The sequence below is a fragment of the Equus przewalskii genome, chromosome 1, assembly GCF_037783145.1.
Source record: "Equus przewalskii isolate Varuska chromosome 1, EquPr2, whole genome shotgun sequence".
Classification (NCBI taxonomy): Eukaryota; Metazoa; Chordata; class Mammalia; order Perissodactyla; family Equidae; genus Equus; species Equus przewalskii.
The window spans coordinates 171,614,433-171,637,659 of record NC_091831.1 but is presented as its reverse complement, the minus strand read 5'-3'; the positions used below and the strand labels follow the sequence as shown (position 1 = coordinate 171,637,659).

Below are 23,227 nucleotides of genomic sequence, written 5' to 3'. Positions count from 1 at the left end.
AGGGGTCAAGATAGGAAGGGCCTTGGATGCCATGTTAAGAACCTTGGACTTTTATGAAAGTGACTTTTTAGAAGCGTTTTAATGCACAATGAAATCCCAAATTTGTAAAAGATTCCTTGAAAAAGTGTGAAAGTTGACTTAGGAATAATATGGTCATTGTTATTACAGTCATCTCGGTAAGAATTGATGATATTTGAACTAAGGCTAAAGGAGTAAAGAGTAAATATTTCCAAAGTGGAATCCACAATCAAGGTCAGGAATAAAGAAAAAAAGAGCAGGGTTGTTGGAGAAAGCTGAATTTCAATTTTCGTCATATTGCACGTACAGAGTAACGCCCGGGTAGAGACCACAGCAAAGCAACTATATACCTAAAGTAGTCAGTTTGAGGCTCAACACAAAATTATTGACATTGTCAACACACGAGCAGTATTAAACTGTGGGAATATATGAGATCGCTTAAGGAGAATTTACAGAGTATGAAGGGTTAGCAAAGTATAACACCTTGAAGAATAACAATTAAAGAGCAGGCACAGAGGGGTCACCAAGACAGCGACATAGGAGGCTCCTAGATTTCCCTCTTCCCATGAATGTACCAAAGATACAGCCCTACATGGAGCTCTTCCCTCTGAGAGAAATCCAGAAACTAGTCCTACACATCAGGCGACTGAGAAGATACCCGCGTTGAAATGGGTGGGAAAGGCTAACACACGCTCTTGCTATAAACCCCACCCCTGGCATAGCTCCATACAATCAGGAGGGAACCCCTGACCCCCAGCTTCTCTCTGAGGAGAGGAAGGTTTAGGCCACACACATAACACCCCCACTTTTAAGCCTGCCACTCAAAGGGCAGGCCTCCAAATCACCTGGCTCTAAAAGCCACGAGGCTTGTGTTCACTGTCCCATAGAACTACAGAAAACAAAAGAAAGTGCTTGTTGGAGGCACAGGAGCGTTGCCACAGCTGTCGCCCCAGGGCTAAGGGCAGAGGGAGCAGGCCAAACAGCCATCTACTCTTCTTCCTCTGCAAAGGATTTAACTGCACACTTTGCCCAGCTGCTGCCTGAGGGTCTAACTTCTAATCACCCTGCATGTAGGTGCTGACTGTAAGCCTCCCACCCCACCAGTAAGAGCCAGTGGGCACTTCCCCTGTATTCTCTGGCTGGCTTGCTCCAACAATAAAACCAGGTCTCCAGCCTCTCCCTGGAAGGAGCTTGTCCACACATCTAGCACCCCAATGTTACAGCTGCTACCTAAGGGAGTGGCTCCCTCTTACCTAGCTCTGGGAACTGACAGGGCTTGGCATTCATGAGTCCCCTAGGAACACACAAAACAAAGAGGTGGTTCTATTTGAGCATACTAGCACCCCCAGAGACTTCCCTCTGGCTCAGGACAGAGTAAGTAAGCAAAAATACCTGGCTCTCAGTTTCTCCCTGAACATTGTCATTGGGTTGTTATTTTTTTTAGGCCCTCTCAGCAGATAGATCTAGAAAATAGCTAATATGTGTACACACACATATATAATATGTATTTTACATATATGTAAAATATATACATATATGTATTTCTTTATCTACCTATATGCATAATTTGGGTTACTTCTCCCCCCCTTCCTCACCTCAGTGTGTTTATATAATTCATTTGAAATGCAGTTCAGGTCATTTTTTTCTGTATGTATTCCATTTTAGGGTTTTTTTCTTTCATCCCTGGTTTTTTTTTTTTTAGTCTGTGGTTTATTCATCCTTTGTTTATTTTTGTACAGGTGAGCAGATACATCTGTATTTTGTTTTTTCTCCTTGTTTGGTACACAGAAGTACCATATTCTGGATATTCTTTGGTGTTTCAGATCTTTCACTTCACTGTACATCCTGGAAATTTACAATACCTCAATTCACAAAGACCTTTGATGTTCTTTATTACAGCTCCATAGTATTAGTACTCCATTGTGTGAATGTGCCATAGTTTATTTAACTCACTCTCCTACGTATGGGCATATAGACATATGTTTTCAGAATTTTGCGGTTACAAACAGTGCTGCAGTTGCTAACTTTGTGCCTATATATTTTACATTTTGGAAGGTGTTTTCAGGGTATATTCCTGGAAGTGGTATTGCTGGGTCAAAGGTAAACAGATAAAGGTTTGTTAAATATTGATGTTCCCACAAGTGAACTGTGAGAGTGTCTGTTTCCACAGAGCCTAACCAGAGTGTGTCATGTTTTTCTATTTTTGCCAGTTTGATAGGGGAACGATGGTATCTCAGTGTCGTTTTCATTTACCTTTCTCTTTTTATAAGTGAGGTTGAGTATCTTCTCGTATTTACTAATGGCCTGATTCTTTATTTTTCTAAATTGTCTATTAATGTCTTCTTACAGTTTCTGTCAGGTTTTGGTATTTTTCCCTCAAATTTTTACGTACTAGGGATATTAGCTCTTAACTGTGATATATGTATATGCAAAAAGTTTTCTCCCTTTTTCTCATTTGTCTTTTGATTTTGTTTATGGTGGGTTTTTTGTTGTTTCTTTTGGGAGATCATGGAAAAGAATTTATTCTTATGTAGTCAGTTTATAAGTCTTTTCTTTGATTGTGTCTGGATTTTGAGTCATCAGTAGAAAGCCTTTCCCTGTACCGTGGATAAAGAGGAATTTACCCGTGTTTTCTCTAGTACTTGTATGGTTTCATTCTTTATGTTTGCATCCCTCATCCTTTCAGAGTTTATTCTCTATGTTTTGAGATAGGGATCTAATTTTTGTTGTTTTTCCTAATGGATAACCAGATTTCTGTGTTCCCTATGTTAAAAAGTTCATCTTTACCCTTTAGTGAATAATTAAGGTCTGTTTCTTGAGTTTCTGTACTAGCGGTTTTCCCATTTTTGGTGACAAGATCCCTTTAATATTGTTAAACATTGTTGAGGATCTCAAGCAACGTTAGTTCACGTGAGCTATATTTTGTCCACTTGATCGGTCTTGTACTAAGAGTCGTGTCTTGAGGTCTCCCGTTGTTAATGTTCCTCTTATTTACTTGCGTCTATTGTAGTTTTTGCTTTATAAAAATAGTCACTGTTATTTGATACATGGATATTGATAAATGTTTTGTCTTCATTTTAAATAATAGCTTTTAATGTTAATGCCTTTTCGTTTGAATTCTAATTTGCCTGGTATACTTTTGCCCGTCTCTTTAATTTTAGCCTTTCTGAATCTTTTTGTTTAACTCTTTCTCATGAATATAACATATATTTGGGTCTTGCTTTGTGAGCCAAATTGAATATCTTTTTATTAGGCAAGTTAAACTCATTCTGGTAAGACGTAATTTTTATCTTGCCTCTGTCATTTTATTTTATGGCTATTATGCATATTATGTTTTCTATGTTTCTTTCTCTATATGATATATTTCCTTTGTTCTTCTGTTTTTTAAGTTCCTTTCAGTATTCAGGACATTTTGTACTTTGTTCTTGTGGTTACCTTTATATTATACCTTTTTTAATGCCTTTTTCCCCTTGCTTTCTTATTTAATCTTTTACTGTGTGGTTTGTGATTATTTAAGGGTGTCCTTTATCTCCTGTCTACTGCCTATATGTTAATAAATGAGCTTTTTCACTTTTCTCTCTCTCTCTCTGCGTTCATTTTTAGTTATTTCTATACATACCATCATATAGCATATGTCATATAAAAAATGATTCTTCACATTCATCTCTACCTTTTTTTTTAATCTTAGATCTTTAACTAAATATGTCGAATATGCACCATTAGTCTTTTTGCTGAAGTTCCTCAGTCACCTTCTTGGTTAGATGAAGCTCGTCTTTATTTTCCAGGATGGGCTCATGAACACAGAATTCTCTGAGCTCTTTTCTGTAACACTGACACTTGAAAAACAGCTTGGCTAGATATGGAATCTTTGGTTCACACTTAACTTTCCTTGAAGGTTTTTTTCACAATGTTGCCTTTGCTTTGTATATTGTTCTTGAGAAGTCTGATGCCAGTTTTGTTCTCTTACTCTCTTAAATTATTTCGCCGTTTTTCCTGGGGGCTCTAAGGATATTTTTTCTTTATTTTTGAAGTCTTACTTTTGCAGTTTTACCAGGATATGTGTTAGACTTGAATGTTGCAGGCCAGTTTGTCTTGGCTTCTGGTGGACTTTTGCAGTCTTTCTGTCTCCCATGTCAAGCACTTTCTCTCTGACACTTTTTACCTTTTTTGTTATCTCATTATTATTCTCTTAATTGTTTTCTCACTGTACCTTAATGCCCCTTATTAAATCTTGCTTTTGTTTTTCTCAAATTTATTCTTCTTTAGGCATCTTTTAATTCAGGCCTCATTTCTAATATGATTTTGTCCTTTTCTTTTAGTTCTTTTCCTGATTTGAATCAGTTCTTCCCTTCTTTGTTTATTTCTTCTTAGTTTTTCTTTTTTTGTTGCGCTAACATCTGCCACCATTCCTTCTCTTTTTGTTGAGGAAGACTGGCCCTGAGCTAACATCTTTGCCCATCTTCCTCTATTTTATATGTGGGACGCCTGCCACAGCATGGCTTGCCAAGCAGTGCTGTGTCTGCACCCGGGATCTGAACTGGCGAACCCTGGGCTGCCAAAGCTGAACGTGCGCGCTTAACCACTGTGCCACTGGCCGGCCCCCTCTTCTTAGTTTTTTCATTTCTGATTTAAGATGAGATTTTCTTTGCCCCTCATATCTAAATGCTTGTTTAAAAATATTTAATCGGATTGCAATGTTGTAGTACAGTTTTTTTCTGCTTTGTAATTGGGGGTTTTTTTGGCGGTGGGGGGAAGGATTTTCATCAGCTGAATTGCTTAGATTCTCATTTTCTGTTTTCTTTTTATAGTAGTTTTGTATAGATGAAGACTGCCTCTGCGTTTCTGTGGACAAGGTTCGTGGCTTGGGGTGGTTTACAGGATTCCTCCTTCAAGAGCTTCCTCTTCTGGCAGTTTAACCAAGTATAGCATCTTTATTGGAGGCTGCTTTTTAAGGAGGAGAGGAATTGTAGGTCCATCGATTTTTAAAACTCTTCTGTGTCTTGTAGGATCCTACCTTTCTCTTTTGCTTCTTCCTTCCACTACATATTTTCCACAGGATGTCTTTCCATCCCTCTCAACATTCTTCTCCCCAAAGTGTTCCCTTTCCTGCGTCCGCTTTAAGTCCTTTCTTTCTGCTCAGTGCTCTCTGCACCAGTACACTTTTTCAATGTTCTCACACTTAGGGTGGATTTTCTCTCTGGCTTAGTTTTTAGATTTGTACCTAGTTCCCTTCTCTCTTTACAGTTTTTCCCAAACTGCCCTTGCTCTTCATTAAAGCTTTCAGTGGGAAAATGCGAAAAAACTTGCTGGGATTTGCCATATATCTTCTACTTATGAATAATTTGAAGTTTGGATATTCTCTGTTTTTTGGTTATACTAAGGATGTGGTTTTGTGTTGTTTTATCGGTTCTTTTTGTTCTTTATTGTACTTTTGAAGGATGGGTTGGGAGATTTAGGCCAGTATTCGTCCTTGAATTGGAGAATTAGTCTTCACTCTGAAGATCAACAGATCTCTTATTGCTACTTGACTGACACTTCTGTGGCGCTACTTATGATTCGTTATCCAATAAAATGGACCAAATGGATACTACTACTTTATTCCACATTTTGGATAAAAGTGTTTTGGTATAACATCCATTAGTTTAAAAGTGTCCAGTGGAAAGATTCATATAATAAAACTGATAACAGTTTGAGAAAGTGGTCAAGAGAGTCTTTCTGGCAGGATACTCAGTGAGGTGTTGTTATATTAGAAAAGGAATGTAGAAGTGATTGTGATACATATGGACTAAAACCTTTCTTTTGTGGTACGTTCCTTGTGCAGTTAATTAAGTATCGCTGATTGATGTCTGTCATCTTTTAAGCTCAGTGTTTTTATATTAATTTTAAAATAGTTCTAACATTACTGCTTTATTATGTTTAAGGTTTCATTGTACTTGCCCTAAAATATAAGGGAAAAATTCACGATAATGTTCATATACAACATCTTAAAATCAATTAGGTCTAGGTAAATATTAATGATAGAACTTAAGGTTGATTTCAGTTCTGAAATAAATTTTAGAAAACAAAAAATAAATTGATGAATTTCTATTAAGGTTAAGCTCTTATTTGATGAATTTACAATAATAATGATCTTTGTTGTTGTTGCAGTTGGTGGTATCCTTACTTTTGTGCCTTCTGGACTGGATCATGGCCTTACCTCTGAAGACACTGCTTCAGCCAGTCCATGCTACAGGAGCAGAAAATGACAAAATAGAAAAATCTGTCCTCAACTGCATTTATAAGGTAAACTTCTTTGCTTTATTATTTGTTTGTTAAGCAAGGGTTTTTAAAACCTAAAGAAATAACATTTCTTAGTGTTACGTTTTCATTGTTTTAGAGCTAGGTATTTTCTAACAATGTAGATTTATCTTATAGTACCTAAGAATAATTAAAAAGTACTTCCCTGAGCCAGCCCTGATGACCTAGTGGTTAAAGTTCGGCATGCTCTGCTTCAGCAGCCTGGGTTCAGTTCCCAGACTCAGAACCACACCACTCGTCTGTCAGCAGCCATGCTGTAGCGGAGGCTCACACAGAAGAGCTAGAAGGACTTAGAACTAGAACATACAACTTTATTCTGGGGATTTGGGGAGGGAAAAGAAAGAAGGGAAAAGAGGAAGATTGGCAACGTGTTAACTCAGAGCAAATCTTTCCCTGCAAAAAAAAGTACTTCCCACAAGACACTGTTGTTTCATTGCAAAAAGTTGAAAGGAGTCAAATCTTTGTTGAATATGAGAATCATTAAATTTTACTCATTCGTCTTTTGAAGAGGCATTAAGTTTTACTTTGATTGAAGAGTTAAGTTTTAAAATATTTAAAATTTTTGTCAAGCTCTTGTATTACCAGTTGATGTTTTTCTCCTTTTATCTTTATTTAGTTATTTATTTTCACTGAAAAGGAAAACTTGGTATTTTTTTCCCCCTGTATTTTCAGGTATTACATGGGTGTGTTTATGGAGCTCAGTGTTTTAGCAATCCAAAGTATTTTCCAATAAGCCTCTCTGATTTGGCATCTGTAGATTATGATCCTTTTATGCATTTGGAAAGTCTGAAAGAGCCTGAACCTCTGCACTCCCCTGATTCAGAACGATCTTCTAAACTCCAGCCTGTAACAGAAGGTAAAGTGAGTTCTCTTCAGGACAGTATTCTTGCTTGGGTTCTCTCACAGTATGATTTGAGCCCAAGGGTAGAAATAATGAAGGAGAATATATCTTACTTTGTACTTGTTTACCTTGCCATCTATAGTATAGCAAAATTCATTTTTAATTTAAGAAATAACTTCGGATACACAATTACTAAGATTATAGGTGATGACATTCCTTTTATACACTTAGCTAAGTTACTCTGGTAAGTTCTTTTTCATATTTTACTTTATACATCATGGGATTTATATAATTGAATAAGAGATTTAGCTTTGGAGTCTGACAAACCTGGTACTGAATTTTGACTCTCGTTTAATAGCTGAATGACCATATGTCTGTTTCCTTATTTGTAAAATGAGAATACTAATATTCGTTCCCTCATAGGGTTGTTTTGAGTACTAGGTAAGATAATATGTGTAAAACCCCTTGCACAGTTCTTGGTACATAGTGAACTCAGTAACATTTTTTCTACATTCATAGAGTTTGCTATCTGATACAAGGGAAAGATGTAAAGAAATAAACTTGTAATATGAGTTTAAAAGTAAAAGTACCTTCAAGATGCAGAAGTAGCCCAGAGGAACCCAGCAGTTATTGAAGGGTTTTAAGGAGGTAATATACATGATAAAATTAGTATTAAGAGCACTTTGACAATAGTATTTTACATGAGGATGCAAATTAGGGCCCATGCCTGCTGCCTATTTAAAGTTTTATTGGAACACGTCCGTGCAGTTCATTTATGTATCATTATGGCTGCTTTTGTGCAACAATGGAAGTGTTTAGTAGTTGCCACAGAGATCACGCGGACCATACAGCTGATGGTGTTTACTGTCTCGCCCCTTGCAGAAAAAGTTTTCTGATCTCTGGTATATTAGATTGATTTTAGGGACGTCAACCCAGGAGCAGAGGCACCAGTCAGTAGGCCAAGCAAGAGTTGCTAAAGGCTTAAATTGGTTAGATTTTCCCCAAACTAGACCAAAAATATGAGAAAGTTCAGAGGTTTGGGAGGGAAGATGAGGAGGGCAGTGTTGGAAATGGTCTAGTTTGGGTACCTATTGGATATTCATATGAAGATGTCTAGCTGACAGTTCATTATATATGCAGGTCTAGATCTTAGCAGAGAGGTCTTTGTTAGAAATGTGTGTGTGTGTGTGTGTGTGTGTGTGTGTGTTCTGAAAAGAAAAAGTTGGAAAGGAAGGAAAACTAGGAGAGAGTAATTTCTCAGAAACAAAGAGAGGAAAAAGATTTTTAAAAGACTGGCCAACAGTATTAAATGATAGAGAAGTCAAGTACAACAAGACCGACAAACGTGTCTGCTTCAGTTTCAGAGAAGTAGGAGGCAGAAGCAGTGGCTGTGGGTTGAGGAGCAAGCAGGAGTTAAAGAGGTAGAGCCATCTGTTGAAAGTCCTCTTTAAGGAGCGTGGCTGTTTAAAGAAAGAAAGAAAGACAAGTGGTAAAACAGTAGGTAAGCTAAGATGGTTCAGGGTTAAGAGAGTTTTAAGGAGGCAGAGAGTTGAACTTAATTATAAGCTGAGAAGGAAGGTGGGAAGGGGATCATTAGTAGAGTGAAGTTCCTCAGGGGATGAGTTAGAAAGTATAGGTGCTATTAGCCCTTTTTCTAAGACCAAAAAGAAGAAGATGGAAGTAAATTAAAGGGAGTGACAGAAGTTATTGGGGACCCAACAGAAAATGGAAACTACAAAGTTTTGGTTGCACCAGTCAACATTCAGTAAGGAGGAAAGGCAGGAATACAAGGGAACTATGGCTTTCAGAATATTGATATATGGTTTAGCCGTGGAATCTAGGCTTGGTAAAGATTGAACTGATGCTAGGAAATGACTAAGAAGTTGGAAGAAAATGTCATGATCCGTTGAGTCAGAAAGTAGGTGTGGTTAGTAATGAGAAGTTAGAACAGTGATTCTCAGCCTTGGCTGCACATTAGAATACTGATGCTTGGGGCCGGCCCAGTGGCACAGCGGTTAAGTGCACGCGTTCTGCTTCGGCAGCCCGGGGTTCGCCACTTCAGATCCCAGGTGCGGACATGGCACCGCTTGGCAAGCCATACTGTGATAGGCGTCCCACATATAAAATAGAGGAAGATGGGCACGGATGTGAGCTCAGGGCCAATCTTCCTCAGCAAAAAGAGGAGGATTGGCAGTAGTTAGCTCAGGGCTAATCTCCTCCCAAAAAAAAATAAAATAAAATACTGATGCTTTAGTCCCATCCATAGAGATTTTATATATTGATCTGAGATTGCTGGGATTTTCTGAAGCTTTGCAGGTAATTAATATGCAGCCAACGTTGAGAACCCCTGAGAGCATCAGTATATTAGGACAGTGATTTTTAAAATGAGTTTTAAGAAGTGGAACCTCTTCAAATAAATTTCACAAGGAATTCCAATTTGTGAAACTTCTTAAGGTAGAGCTGCAGCAGGGTGAAGGCCTGGGATCCCACTGACTTCTCTCCCGTCCAACTATGAGAGCCCCAGAGCCCTCTCCAAGGGAAATCACTAGACCAGGAGGTTGTGGTCAAAGAGTCAGCTATTTGGGAACAGTTTGGTTTTTAAAGGTAGAATAGTTATAAATGAGTAAACATCTAGGATGTGGCAATGATAATGGATTGATGACATAGAGTGCAAGAGAAGATAGGAAGCTACACATCAAGGAAATAGGGCTAGGGTTTTGGGTTGACCACAAGTTGCTAATAGTTTATCTAGAACACAAATATACAAGTGAAATAGGAATATAAATTTAAATTATAGCTCAGATATAATAGAGATATACTGGTCAGTACAGCATAGCAAAATAATTTAGACAATTCTTGATGTAGGCACCTTATAATTATTTCTTGTCTTTCTTTCTTTCTTTTTGGTGAAAAACCTTTGCCCTGAGCTAACATCTGTGCTGATCTTCCTCTTTTTGCTTGAGGAAGATTGGCCCTGAGCTAACATCTGTGCCAATCTTCTGCAATTTTGTATGTGGGACTCTGCCACAGCATGGCTCAATGAGCAGTGTGTAGGTTTGTGCCTGGGATCTGAACCCATGAACCCTGGGCTGCCAAAGTGGAGCACACGAACTTAACCACTACGCCACTGGGCTGGCACCTAATTATTTCTTTAGATTTGGCATAGTGAAATAGAATGTTTATTTTACTTAAAAACAAAGTTATATGGAAAGATTACTTGCTTTTTGCATTTTTAAAGGTGTAAAGTGATGAAGTTTGATTCACAGCAGTATAGTGTATTTCTTAAACAGTGAAATAAATAGTTTATGTATATAAAGGGGAGTTTTAATGTATTTCATACAAAATTTATTGTACCATCAACAGTCACTGTAAAAGACACAAAGGTAAAGATTTAAATAGATGAGTTTTATATTGATACCAGATACTCCATGGAGTACTATTCTCTGAATGTATTAAGTTGTTCCCTTTGGACTTAAAAATATTAAGGACCAGATAAATGCAGAACCTTTTAGGAACAGCTGTGAGCTAACAGCAGGTGATTCTGTGGTCTGTAGTGACTACATGCTGTGGGGTTTTTAATGTGGCAAAAATGACTAATCATTGTGCCCTTGTCTAAGGCATGCTTCATCATCTTCAAGTACTTTTTGGCCAAAGATTTCTAAACATAGAATGTCCCTAATAAGCTCAGTATTGGATTGAACAAGTCTGATTTGAGAACTATTGGCAGGAGTAGCTGTAATTATTAAATTTACTAAAGAATAAAGCGAGGTAGTGAAGTTGGCTTTTTGTCAAATGGCAGTAGTCTTATTAGCAAGAAGTCATCATTTTCAGGGTCAGAGTGAAAGCAGGCTCTGAAGGATTCATTCTGTCCTAATTACAGTTTCACCTATACATATTATGCAAAGCTAATAGTTAAAGCATTTGCCAAAATTAACTTCCTCTGCATGTTCTATTACAGTGTAGTGAATTGCAGCAGCTTTTTATGTCTTGCTGCTTTTGTATGCCATAATAATCTGTAATTATGGGTTTGCTGCAAATGCTGTAGGGTTTGTTTAATCTGACAATCTGAAAAGACAACTCTGAATAGACTTATTTAAATGAATGCCACTTACACGAAGCTTTAGAAGCATCGATATCTTCATTTTGCATTTTCTTACAAGGCTGGTTATTTTAGAATTTCATTTTGAGTTTCTAAATTAGAGAATTTCATATGTTTTCTTTATATCTAAGTAGATATGTAGAAGAGAGAGATGTATGTTCTATAGTTTATAACTAAAAAATAAATCTAAATCAATCTAACTGCCCAATTAACAAGTTGAGAGATTTTTATCCTTTTTATATATATCTTGAATTTAGAGAAGCAGCTTAGGAAAGAAAATGCTTTTACCTACCTCTGAAATCTAAATTTATTTTTTAAGTGTTCTCAATATTAATAATTATGACATATTTATGAACAAGCTCATTTAAACTGCGTTCCTGCTCTCTCTTCCTTTGGAAGAGCGTGCATAGGATTGACTGGTACCTGGATTTGGAGGTTTATGTTTAGGGAAAGAGCTGGCTCATTCTTGCAGTTTATTTATAAGCAAGTTTGAAAAAGAAACTCATAAAACCTATGTTACCAATAATGCTTGAAAAATTGAATGATTTATATTGTTTCTGTTATATCCAGCTTTGTATATGAATTTTTAATTCATCTTTACAAAAAGTCTCAGTTATTCTTAGAGAAAAATGAGGTTTAAGAAGTTCTGTGTGATTTGCCCATGATCAAAGAACAAGCCAGAGACAAAGTCAGGATTTTTTCTCTTTTCTGTGATCTATTTCTATTAAATTATACTCTTTCGCTTCTGCAGAAATGTCCTGCAAAAAAGATTCACTGCTTAGAACAAGTTAACTATTTTAAGTTTATCACTCAAAACGAAGAAAGGGGGAAAAGAAAATAAAGAACAGAACATTTTTTTCCTACATCAAAAATAAAAAAATCTTGGGCTGGCCCGGTGGCATACTGGTTAAGTTCACTCTCTCTCCGTGGGCGGCCCAGGGTTTGCAGGTTCAGATCCCGGGCATGGAGCTAGCACAGCTCGTCAAGCCATGCTATGGCAGCATCCCACATAAAATGGAGGAAGGTTGGCACAGATGTTAGCTCAGCGACAATCTTCCTCACAAAAAAAAAGGAAAGAAAATCTTTAATTTGTATTAAAACGTGATTTAGACTTATTTACGTGAGTTTTTTACATTGATTTTGGCAATTTATTTAGTAATTTATACTAAATAAGTTTTTGAAGTTACTGAACAGAGGAAAAAGATAAATTTTTAATTCATTGTTTCCACATGTCATAGTGATTTGCCAAAAGAAAAGGGCAGTTTAACAAAAGAGAACAATATGGAAATTAGACTGTGATAAAAATGGAAATAACACTGAGATGGGAAGCAAAAGACGAGCCCTGATGTGAAATCTTGAATGGCAGGCAAATCTCTTAAATTCTGTGAACCCATTTGTCCTCATGTACAAACTGAGCAGTACTGGCTAAGTTATCTGTAAGGCCGCTTACAGTGTGAACATCCATTATATTCCAAATTATAACTAGAGAAGGGAAAGCAGACACTAGATTCAAGCCACTCCTCTGTTTCTCATCACACCGTGACATAACTTTTTACTTTGCTTATGGTCTTGAAAATGTAGGATTGAATTAAAGTTAATCATTTAGTGTTGTTTTGTAGTGTTGAATAGCTGATTTTCAGAACTAGCCGTAAATATAATTAAAGAAAAGTTTAGTGTAATTGGAACTTTTTAAGTAAACTGAAAAATGTTCATATATACATGTATGTAGACATAAAACTTGATTGATAATAGAAAGTTAAAATTTTGTAAATCAGTAACATTTCAAAATCAACCAAAGCCAAAAGAGAACTGTTCTTTTTTAGAGTTGGATAATGTAGAAGATGTTATGTTAATGGCAGAAACTGGTTTTTTGCTGACTTTCTGCCCGTACCCGGTGGTGTTGGTTCTGAATCTTGAGGGCTATGGCCTTGAAAATGTAACACTATTCATCTCTCTTGCCTCTTTTTAAGTAATCATACCAGCAGTGTACGTTAGTCTCCTTATGAACTTTTTTAAGTTGGGTTTATTGAGGTATAATGTACATAAAATAAAATTTATTATTTTTGTTGGTGGGGAATTTTAACTATGTATTAGATTATGTTGATGGTTAAACAATTCTACACAGTTACTAAAAGTCACCACAAAGTACACTTAAAATTAAGGAATTTCTGTATGTAGGTAATACTTTGATCATCAGGACATTCCCAAATCTATATTTATTCTGGCAGCTAGGTCATAGTATTCCCAAATGGTTAACTTTAGGAATATAAACAATACTCAGACGAGATCAGTCTATGACTGTGGCAGAACAATACGGAAACAAAATCTGTAATCATGTCTATAACTAAGTGAGACAAGAACACTGTAAACACACATGTACACACAAACACACAACTAAACTTCGTCTTCTAGCTGAATGATCAGTACTTACCAATAACAACTCTCCTTTGGTCTCCTAGATGAAAAGTATCAAGATAACTGTCGCTGAATTGTTCCCAGCCCCTCACACCACTCATTCCAGAACTGGCTTCCACATCTTCCTTCTCTCCTCCCTCCTCCTTCAGCTCCTGACGTTAGGCACCTTGCCTTTTCAGGCCTCTTACTAATAGATTCTTTGAGTTTTCTCTTTTTACTGTTTCCTTTGATTTTTTTTAAGTTACTCATTTGATATGTTCCTTACCTATTTGCTTTCCCTCATGTGCTTAAGCTTCTTACGTACAACTGACTGCTCACACTAGACCGCAATCACATAGAAGAACACCTTGGAAAAATTTAACACATAAGGAGGCCCATAAAATATGTTTTCCTTTAAAACAGAGTTTCCTTGGCATGTACTGGCTACACTGACTTACTCTTTAAATTGATCTCATGACTCCTAAAGTTTAATGAAAGATCACTTTTCTCTGAAACTTTCACATCATCGATAAAAGCCATAACTGAGTGACATTTAAGGCATGCTGCAAACTGTGTCTCTGAATCTACTCATAAGAAACATATCAGTTGGATTTCATTCGCTTTCTAATCTGTATGCCAAGTGATTTCAAGTGGTTGATTTATAATACTTTTGATCCTTCTTTGAAAGCATCATATACATTTAAAGGTATAAGTTTGAATTAGGAATCCATAAGCATAAATTTCAAAAAGGGCTACCTTACAAAATTAACAAAACTTCATCAAAGAACAGTTTTCTTCTTCTTTGTCATCATTCCTGTGGTACAGAATCTAACTTGGAAATAGTAATATTTACTGAAATATGTGAGTGTGATTTTGATGATGTGACCAAATCCATTTGTTGTCTAATATTTCATTGTTATATGACTCCCTGGGAAGCAGCAGTGTCTCCATTCACTTGTATTTTTCATTTCTAGTGAAAACTCAAATGCAACAAGGATTAATCTCAATAGCTGCCCGCACTGTTATTACACACCTGGTAAATCACTTGGGCCATTATCCAATGAGTGGTGGTCCTGCTATGTTAACAAGTCAGGTGTGTGAAAATCATGACAATCATTACAGTGAAAGTACTGAACTTTCTCCTGAACTCTTTGAGAGTCCAAATATCCAGTTCTTTGTGTTGAACAATACAACATTAGTGTCCTGTATCCAGATCAGGTCAGAAGAAAGTATACCTGGAGGAGGTTTGTCTGCTGGTCTTGCATCAGCCAATTCAAATGTCAGAATCATAGTACGTGATCTCTCTGGAAAATATTCATGGGATTCTGCCATCCTGTATGGACCACCTCCTGTAAGTGGTTTGTCAGAACCTACATCTCTCATACTTTCATTGTCTCGCCAAGAGAAACCAGAAGAGCCTCCTACATCTAATGAATGCTTAGAAGATATAACAGTAAAAGATGGGATACCCCTCCAGTTTAAAAGAAGATTTAGAGAAACCGTACCGACTTGGGATACAATAAAAGATGAAGAAGATGTTCTTGATGAGCTTTTGCAGTATTTAGGTGTAACTAGTCCTGAATGCTTACAGAGAACTGGAATCTCACTTAATATTCCTGCTCCACAACCTGTGTGCATTTCTGAAAAACAGGAAAATGATGTTATCAATGCTATCCTTAAGCAACATACAGAGGAAAAAGAATTTGTTGAGAAACACTTTAATGACTTAAACATGAAAGCTGTGGAGCAAGATGAGCCAACACCTCAGAAGCCTCAGTCAGCATTTTATTATTGCAGATTGCTTCTTAGTATATTGGGAATGAATTCCTGGGATAAAAGGTAAGAATAAAAGAGAAATTTTTCCTTTTTTTTTCACATTAGTCTTATTCAGCTTTTGATCAAGCATTTTAGTCTTTATTTTTTTCCTCACTAAGTTTTTTATCTACCAGTTAGTTCTTTGACCAGTGGGCAGATTTTTTTTTGAGACCACCGGATTCAATGGAATAAAAAGATAACACAGTAAATTAACTATTAACATTTTCATAATGACTAGTAGAACTATTTGACTTAGAAATTATAGCTCATAAAATTGAAAGTGTCTTATTTTTCCAACGTTCACATAAACTATTAGGAAAGCCTTTTTTTCTTATAACACTTCTGGCACCAGATGTGTGGGTTTTCCACACCGAGAATTCCAGCACTACCTGGAGTTGGCATAGACTGGTTAAAGGCTCAGACCCACAAGACTGTCCCCGACTTCAGACACCAGTTGCAAGTTCAGCTATGAATCACGGGTTCCCAAACCCCACTCCTCGGGTTTGATAATTAGCTATAATGATTCACAGAACATTTACTTAAGATTTACCAGTTTATTGTAAAGTATAGTTAAAGGATACAGGTAAACAACTAGATGAATAGGTACATAGAGTGAATTCTGAAAAAACCCGAAGCACAGAAGGTTCTGTCTCTGTGGAGTTGGGGTGTGCCACCCTCCCAGCACAGTTGAATATGTTCACCAGCCTGGAAGCTCTCCAAACCCCATAGTTTAGGGATTTTTATGGAGGCATCATCATACAGGCATGATTGATTATTAACTCAATCTCCAGCCCTTCTCCCCTCCCCAGAGGTGGGGCTGAAAGTTCCAAGCTTCTAATCATAGCTTGCTCTTTCTGGTGATGAGGCCCCAACCTGAAGTTATCCAGGTGCCCACCAAGAGTCACCTCATTGGAACAAAAGATGCTCCTATTACCCTGGAAAATTCCAAGGGACCTAGGAACTTTGTATAAGATGTCCCCGTCACCTCCAACACTCAGGAAATTACAGGGCTTTAGGAGTTCTGTGTCAGGAACTGGAAGCAGAGCCCAGATATGTATTTCTTATGTCACATAAGCCTAACTGTTTTTTTAGACAAACAGCAGTGTGATCATTTCTTGTTTGTATCAGAAATTTGACTCAAGATTTAGTATCAAGAAAAAAAATCTAGATTTCTTTTTAATTTGGTTTTCTTATGTATCTTGAAAAACCTCAGTAAAAACTGCAATAAATACACAGTGTATTCAAGTAAGTTAGGTAGGAGTTAAATGAAAAGGCATCAAACTTAAATCAGAAGACCCAGGTTAGAGTCACTTAACCTTTGAGCCTCAGGCTATAGTCTACAATTTAGGAAATAACTCCCACCTCACATAATGGTGAGAATTAAATTAGCTAACGTACATAAAATACTAAAGTTGTACACTAGTGTAAAGCATAATAGACACTTTTTAAATTTCTATGATACTAAAAGCTGTAGGGGAGTGGAAGAAGAAGCACTATGTAACACATTGTTTTCAATTAGTAGTAGGAGAGGAGCTCAGATATCACTGGACGAGTGTATCTTCAAGTAATTCAACCGCATGTGAAGCATTGAAATGGAATTCTACTTGCTTGCCTGGTGTTTGTAATCTTACTTGATTTAAACCCTTCCATTTATTAGAAGGAAGTATCCTCTGCCTTATGGGAAAGCCACACTGTATCAGGAGCACAGTTTGCCTTTCGTATGTCCAAATACAAGTAACTGCCACTCATATAAGTACATTCTACTATTTTTTGCTATAGAATCATCCATATATTGTCTTGAGAAAAATTAAAGGTGGGAAGCTATATTTTACCACAGCAAGCATTGATTTCCTGAATATAATTTGTGCATATTTAGCACCTATAGGACATATGGGAAAATTTATACATCACTTAGTAGGGTAAAAAAAATACATATAATGTAAAACAAAGAAGAAAGCAAATTCCGTTTGAATTACACAGGCTTACTTAGTAGTGATTTAGATTTTGCGAATATTTTATTTCTTGTGAAGAACAACTTTTTTGCATATTTTTATGAAACTCTTGAGAGGGAACCTACAAGTGTTTTCATCCATTTTTCTAGATATGAGTTTGGGAAGCTCACAGGATCTGCGAGGAAAAATTGAAGAGGCCGATAGATAATGATCCACTAGCAGAAATGCATGATGGCCTGGGCAGAAATAATGACTTAAATTCTTGGCATTTGTTTTAGGGTCTATTCTCCTTTGTGTTAGAAGTATGAAAAGGCAAGAACTCAGTGTAAGAGTTGCATGAGTAGAGTGGAAGGTATTTCCAGGACTGTGATGTCATTCACTGCAAAGGTGATGAAAATGTTTATAATTCTCTCTATTTAGGAGGAGCTTTCATCTCTTGAAGAAAAATGAAAAACTACTTAGAGAACTTAGGAATTTGGACTCAAGACAGTGGTAAGTTGTTGGAAAACCTTCAAATTTATAATTTGCAACCGTCAGCTGTATCTCTATTTATGTGTGAATAATGCCATCTTGTTCAGTTATAACTTTCTGAGCAGAAACTGTCTTTCATTTATTCATACCTTAGAAATAGTAAATGTTTTGGAAAAATGTAGGGCTGCATTAAAATATTTGGTATCTTTGAATTGTTACACCTTTTTTTATACATTTCAGAATTATCTTTTGAAACAGAAATCTGATTGAACCTATAAAATGTCCTTGGTTTTCGCATATTTAGGCATTCCAAATCTGCCCTTGATTATTCTAAGAGGCCCCAAGTGAAATGACTGGTGAATACAAACTAGTACCTACAAAAAATATTAATGGAGCAAAGAAGATGGGTATAGTCTGTTATATTGTTGTAACTGATTTCTCTTTAAGCCCTTAGATGTGTACCCACTTGCATGTCAGTTTGGATTTGTAAAACCTTGTTAAATCATTATTTCAATGATCTCTAAGTGCCTGTATCGGGATGAGATTTCCTGGGAAACTGGTACTAGAAACTACAAAATATTACTTAACTGAAATTCCTATAAGATCAACCTATGTATATGTGCTTCCTTCCTTTCCAAACTCATAAAAATAAAATGTTTGGATAGGTGATTTTTGGCAGTCTAACTGGAAATACATTAATAAAGTGAAACTTTGGATGTCACCGTTATTGAGAATGCCTGTATTTCTGAGACTGAAATCCACAACCTCCTTAACATCCACATTTCTCACTCTCTCACGTCTTATTCAACCGGTGTTTTAAACTTTTATGCCTCCTGTTTTTTGCTTTTCCTATTCCCACTGTCAAACTGCCCACCCACCTCTGATTTCACTTGCCGTCCTGTCCAGGAAACTCACACATTGTCAACTATTTTTAAAATGCCATATCTAGCACCCTTAAAACTGTTCTTCCACTTACGTTTATATATATCTGGCCATAATCAATTCTCTAATCAGAATCATTCTGAACATCTACTTTCTCTATTCCTAGGTGACAGTACATTACCAGAGAAAATTATCAAACCAGTCTGCTAATAGAGTTACTCTAGATTCATGCTCCATTACTCAACAATGCCTTCTCTTCTGTTCGGCAAATTTCTTAATTCCTGTTCACCTCTTACTTTCTTTCTCAGAATAATTACAGTCATGCACCGCGTAACATTTTGGTCAACGATGGACTGCATATACAATGGGGGGTGTCCCATAAGATTAGTGCCATATGGCCTAGGTGTGTGGTAGGCTATACCATGTAGGTTTGTGTGAGTATGCTGTATGACATTCACACGATGACGCAGTCTCCTAAGACACATTTCTCAGAATGTATCTCCATCTTAAAGCAACGCATGACTGTATTTTAAACACTTTTTTGTTTGTCAAACCCTTCATTATAGTCAAAGGATCATCTCTATTCTAACCTCACTAGGAATTCAGTTCAGCTTCTTGAGCTCCTATAAGAAAGACAGTCTGCTAGAACAGTGATTCTTAAGCTTTCTTCTTCCTCCACACATTCACATTTTAACACATTGGTCACATCTCTCATTAATTACATCCTGAGATTCTGATAATTGGAAAGCTAGTTTGAAACAAGCCACCCACCATGCCATCACTATTCTACAGGAATGCAAAGCGAATACCATGATTCGGGCCTTTCCTTCATCAAACAGCTCTGCCTTACATCTTCGTCTCTTTAAAATTTCTAAATTAAGCCACCTTCTTTTGCTCATTTTTGGTTTCAGAAAAGCCTTTTTGTTTTTCCCCTATCTGTACTTCTGCTTCCCACCTTCTCTGCCTGTTCTAGGATCTTCAAAAAATTATCCTGGGGCTGGCCCTGTGGTGCGGCAGTTATGTTCATACTTCACAAGTTCTGCTTCGGTGGCCCTGGGTTTGCCAGTTCGGATCCTGGGTGCAGACAAGCCATGCTGTGACAGGCGTCCCACATAAAATAGAGGAAGATGGGCACAGGTGTCAGCTCAGGGCCAGTCTTCCTCAGCAAAAAGAAGGAGGATTGGTGGCAGATGTTAGCTCAGGGCTAATCTTCCTCAAAAAAAAAAAAGTTATCCCTTCTTTTTGTATTTCTACTTATTCCTCTTAATAGAAGTATGTTTGTTATCTATCTTTAAACAAAACAAAACAAAATTTTCCTCAGTTACCATCCTTTGAAATTATAGTCTATCACTTTTGTGCCTTTTGCTACCAAATTTATGGAAAAATATAACCTTTACTCACTTCCTGTAATTCCTAACTGGTTTTTGTTGTTTTTAGCTTACTTCAGAATGTTCTTTTTAAAATAATATTTAATTTCTTTATTATAGAAAATATAAAACAGAAAAATAAACCATATATTTATAACACTGTAGTTAACTTTTGTTTATGTATTTTCAGCCTATTTTGATAGACATACGTATGATTTTTTGTTTGTTTTATAAAAATGGAATCAGATATGTATAGTAAGTTACTTTTTAAAAAAATTTTATATTGTGAGCATGTTCCTCAACCATTTTTTATATTATTCAAAAATAATTTCTTATGGCCCCAAGTTCTGTCATTATTGGATGTTTAAGTTGTTTTTAATTTCTTGCCTTGGGATAGATTCCTAGAAATAGAATTATTAGGTCAAAGCATGACAACTTATTTCAGGCCATACATTTTGCACAGCTACTTTCCATTAAGTACTAATTGCTAATTCTACCAACATTATGTAAGGATACCTATATAAACGTCAGCTTGGTCAGCACAAGATATTAATCACTTTTTCTTAATCTTTATCGCTTGAGAGGCAGATCATAGTATCTGTTTAATTTATAGTTCTTTATTACTGGTGAAGTTAATATATTTTTGTAAGAAATTTTAATCTGTTTTCAAATTCTCTCTTAGTGTTCTTTTTCTATTTTTCTATTTAGGAATTTTTCTTAATAGTTCTCTTACGTGTTGGTGTGTGTTAAGGATTAACTTGTGTACTGATTGAGGAAGTTTACCCAGTTAATTGTTTGGCTTTCAGTTTTCAACAACTTTAGGTTGTTTGGCATGTAGGTTTTTCATTTTTATGTAACTATATCTCTCAATCTTTTTTATTTGGATTTCTTCACTTGTTTGCTTTGCTTGGAAAGTTTTGTCTTGAAATCAATTAAACATTATGTTTCCTTGTAAATCTTTAATTATTTGGTTGGTATTGTAATTACTTTACATTTAATTATTTGTTCCTTCTGAAATGTATTTTGATTTATGGAATGAGAAATGAAACTAGCTTGAATGTTGGAGAATAGTCTATTTCTGTGATTTGTTGAATAATCCGTACCTTGCCCATTGATTTGATGTTTCTTTTATCAAATACTCAGCCATTTCAAAACTTTATATTCATTTCTATTGATTTGTCTATCAATTTTGTGCAGATGTTAATCTTTAATTTGTTACAGCCTTATAATTTAACGTCTGATAAGCCCATCTTCTTCCTCACCCCACCCACATACATTTTTCTTATTTTCTTAGATATTCTCACCTGTTTATTCTTCTGGATTCATGTTAGAATACTGGATACATGTTAGAATTATGCTGTTGTTTTCCAGAAAAAAATACCATCGATACTTGGGTTTGATTTGCAATGAAAACTTTCATATGGAAAGAATAAGCACATTTGTTATCATTATTCTTCCTATTTACATCCTCATCTTTTCTGATTTTAAGGGAAATGACTCTTCTGTTTCATCCTTGAGTAAGATAATCAGTTGTTGGTTTGAAATAGGTAATTTTCGTCATGTGAGAAAGTAGCCTGTTATTATAATGTTATATTATGTATATTATATATATATAATGTTATATTATAAATTGTAATGTATAATTATATCATATATTATAATGAGTTATTATAATGAAAGGGTGTTAAATGTTATCAGAATCATTTTTAGCATCTATTCAGATTTTCATATAGTTTTACTTTCTTAACTAATTGATGTATATTGTATTTTAACATCACTAGATTGCTAATATTAAATAATTCCTTCATTCTTGGGATAAACCCTACTGGGTCTTTTGACTTCCTATTATGTTTTTCATAATTGAATTAGAATTCGTTTTTGAATTAGGGTACAGTCTATTAGCATATTCTGTAGATAATTTTCTGTCTGTTCTTATTATGTTTTTAGAATTAAGGTTATAGACAGCTTTATAAAATGAATATTATTTCTAAGTCTTTCAATTTGTTTCATCATTATTAGTCTTTGTGGGTTTTCTTTTAGCTCTTGGGTCAATTTCAGTGTTTTTTGCTTTTTTACAAAACTCCAATTTATTGAGATTTTCAAAACAATACTAGTAGAGATTAATACATAATGTCATAATTCTCTGTTACATTCCTTTTCTCATTTTAGTTTTGTAGGGCTTTTTTTTCTTTTGATTTTTTAAATTAATTAATTTATGTATTCCCATATCACCTCTTCAAAGTTTTTTTTCCTCCAACTTTGAGATGTAATTGACATGTAACGTTGGGTAAGTTTAAAAGATTTAAATGTAATGATTTATCTATGTATATATCACAAAATGGTTACCACAATAAGGTTAGTTAACACATCCATCACCTTCCATGGTTATGATTTTTGTGTGTGTGGTGAGAAATTTAAAAATCTACTCTCTTAGCAACTTTCAAATAAACAGTATATTATCGTCAACTATAGTAACCATGCTGTCATTACATCCCGGAACTTATTCATCTTATAACTTGGAGTTTGTACACTTTGACCATCATCGTCCATTTTGCCTGTCCCCCCACCCTCGTCCCTGGCCATCACCAGCCAATCTGTTCTTGGTTTCTATGAGTTCATTTTTTTTAGATTCCACATATAAGTGAGAACATACAGTAATTGTGTTTCTCTGTCTGACTTATTTTATGTAGCATAATGCCCTCAAGGTTCATCCAAGTCATTGCAAATGTCAGGATTTCCTTCTTTCTTGTGGCTGAATTCCATTGGGTGTGCATATATATATATACACACACACCACATTTTCTTAATCCATTTACCTGTCAGTGAACACTTAGGTTGCTTCCATATCTTGGCTATTGTAAATAACGCTGCAGTGACCATGGGGAAGCAGATATCTCTTCAAGACAGTGATTTTGTTTCCTTCAGCTATATACCCAGGTGGGATTACTGGATCATATGTTAGTTTTGTTTTTAATTTTTTGAGGAACCTCCATACTGTTTTCCATAGTGGCTGCACCAGTTTACATCCCCACCAACCGCACACAAGAGTTCCCTTTTCTCTACATCCTCGCCAACACTTGTTATCTCTTGT

At 35.9% G+C, this 23,227-nt stretch overlaps 1 protein-coding gene across 16 annotated transcripts in view; it reads left to right on the top strand.

Moving 5' to 3' along the window:
• RALGAPA1 (Ral GTPase activating protein catalytic subunit alpha 1) overlaps positions 1-23,227 on the top strand; it is a 225,311-nt gene that overhangs the window by 126,035 nt on the left and 76,049 nt on the right. For all 16 annotated transcript variants that reach the window (XR_011530802.1, XR_011530801.1, XM_070588316.1 and 13 more), the window contains 4 exons: positions 6,166-6,300; positions 6,988-7,171; positions 14,624-15,488; positions 17,837-17,908. Coding sequence is in view for 14 of the 16 variants with exons in the window: in XM_070588316.1 (XP_070444417.1) it covers positions 6,166-6,300; positions 6,988-7,171; positions 14,624-15,488; positions 17,837-17,908 (1,256 nt within the window). In the remaining 2 variants the exon portion in view is untranslated. The remainder of the gene's footprint in view (positions 1-6,165; positions 6,301-6,987; positions 7,172-14,623; positions 15,489-17,836; positions 17,909-23,227) is intronic.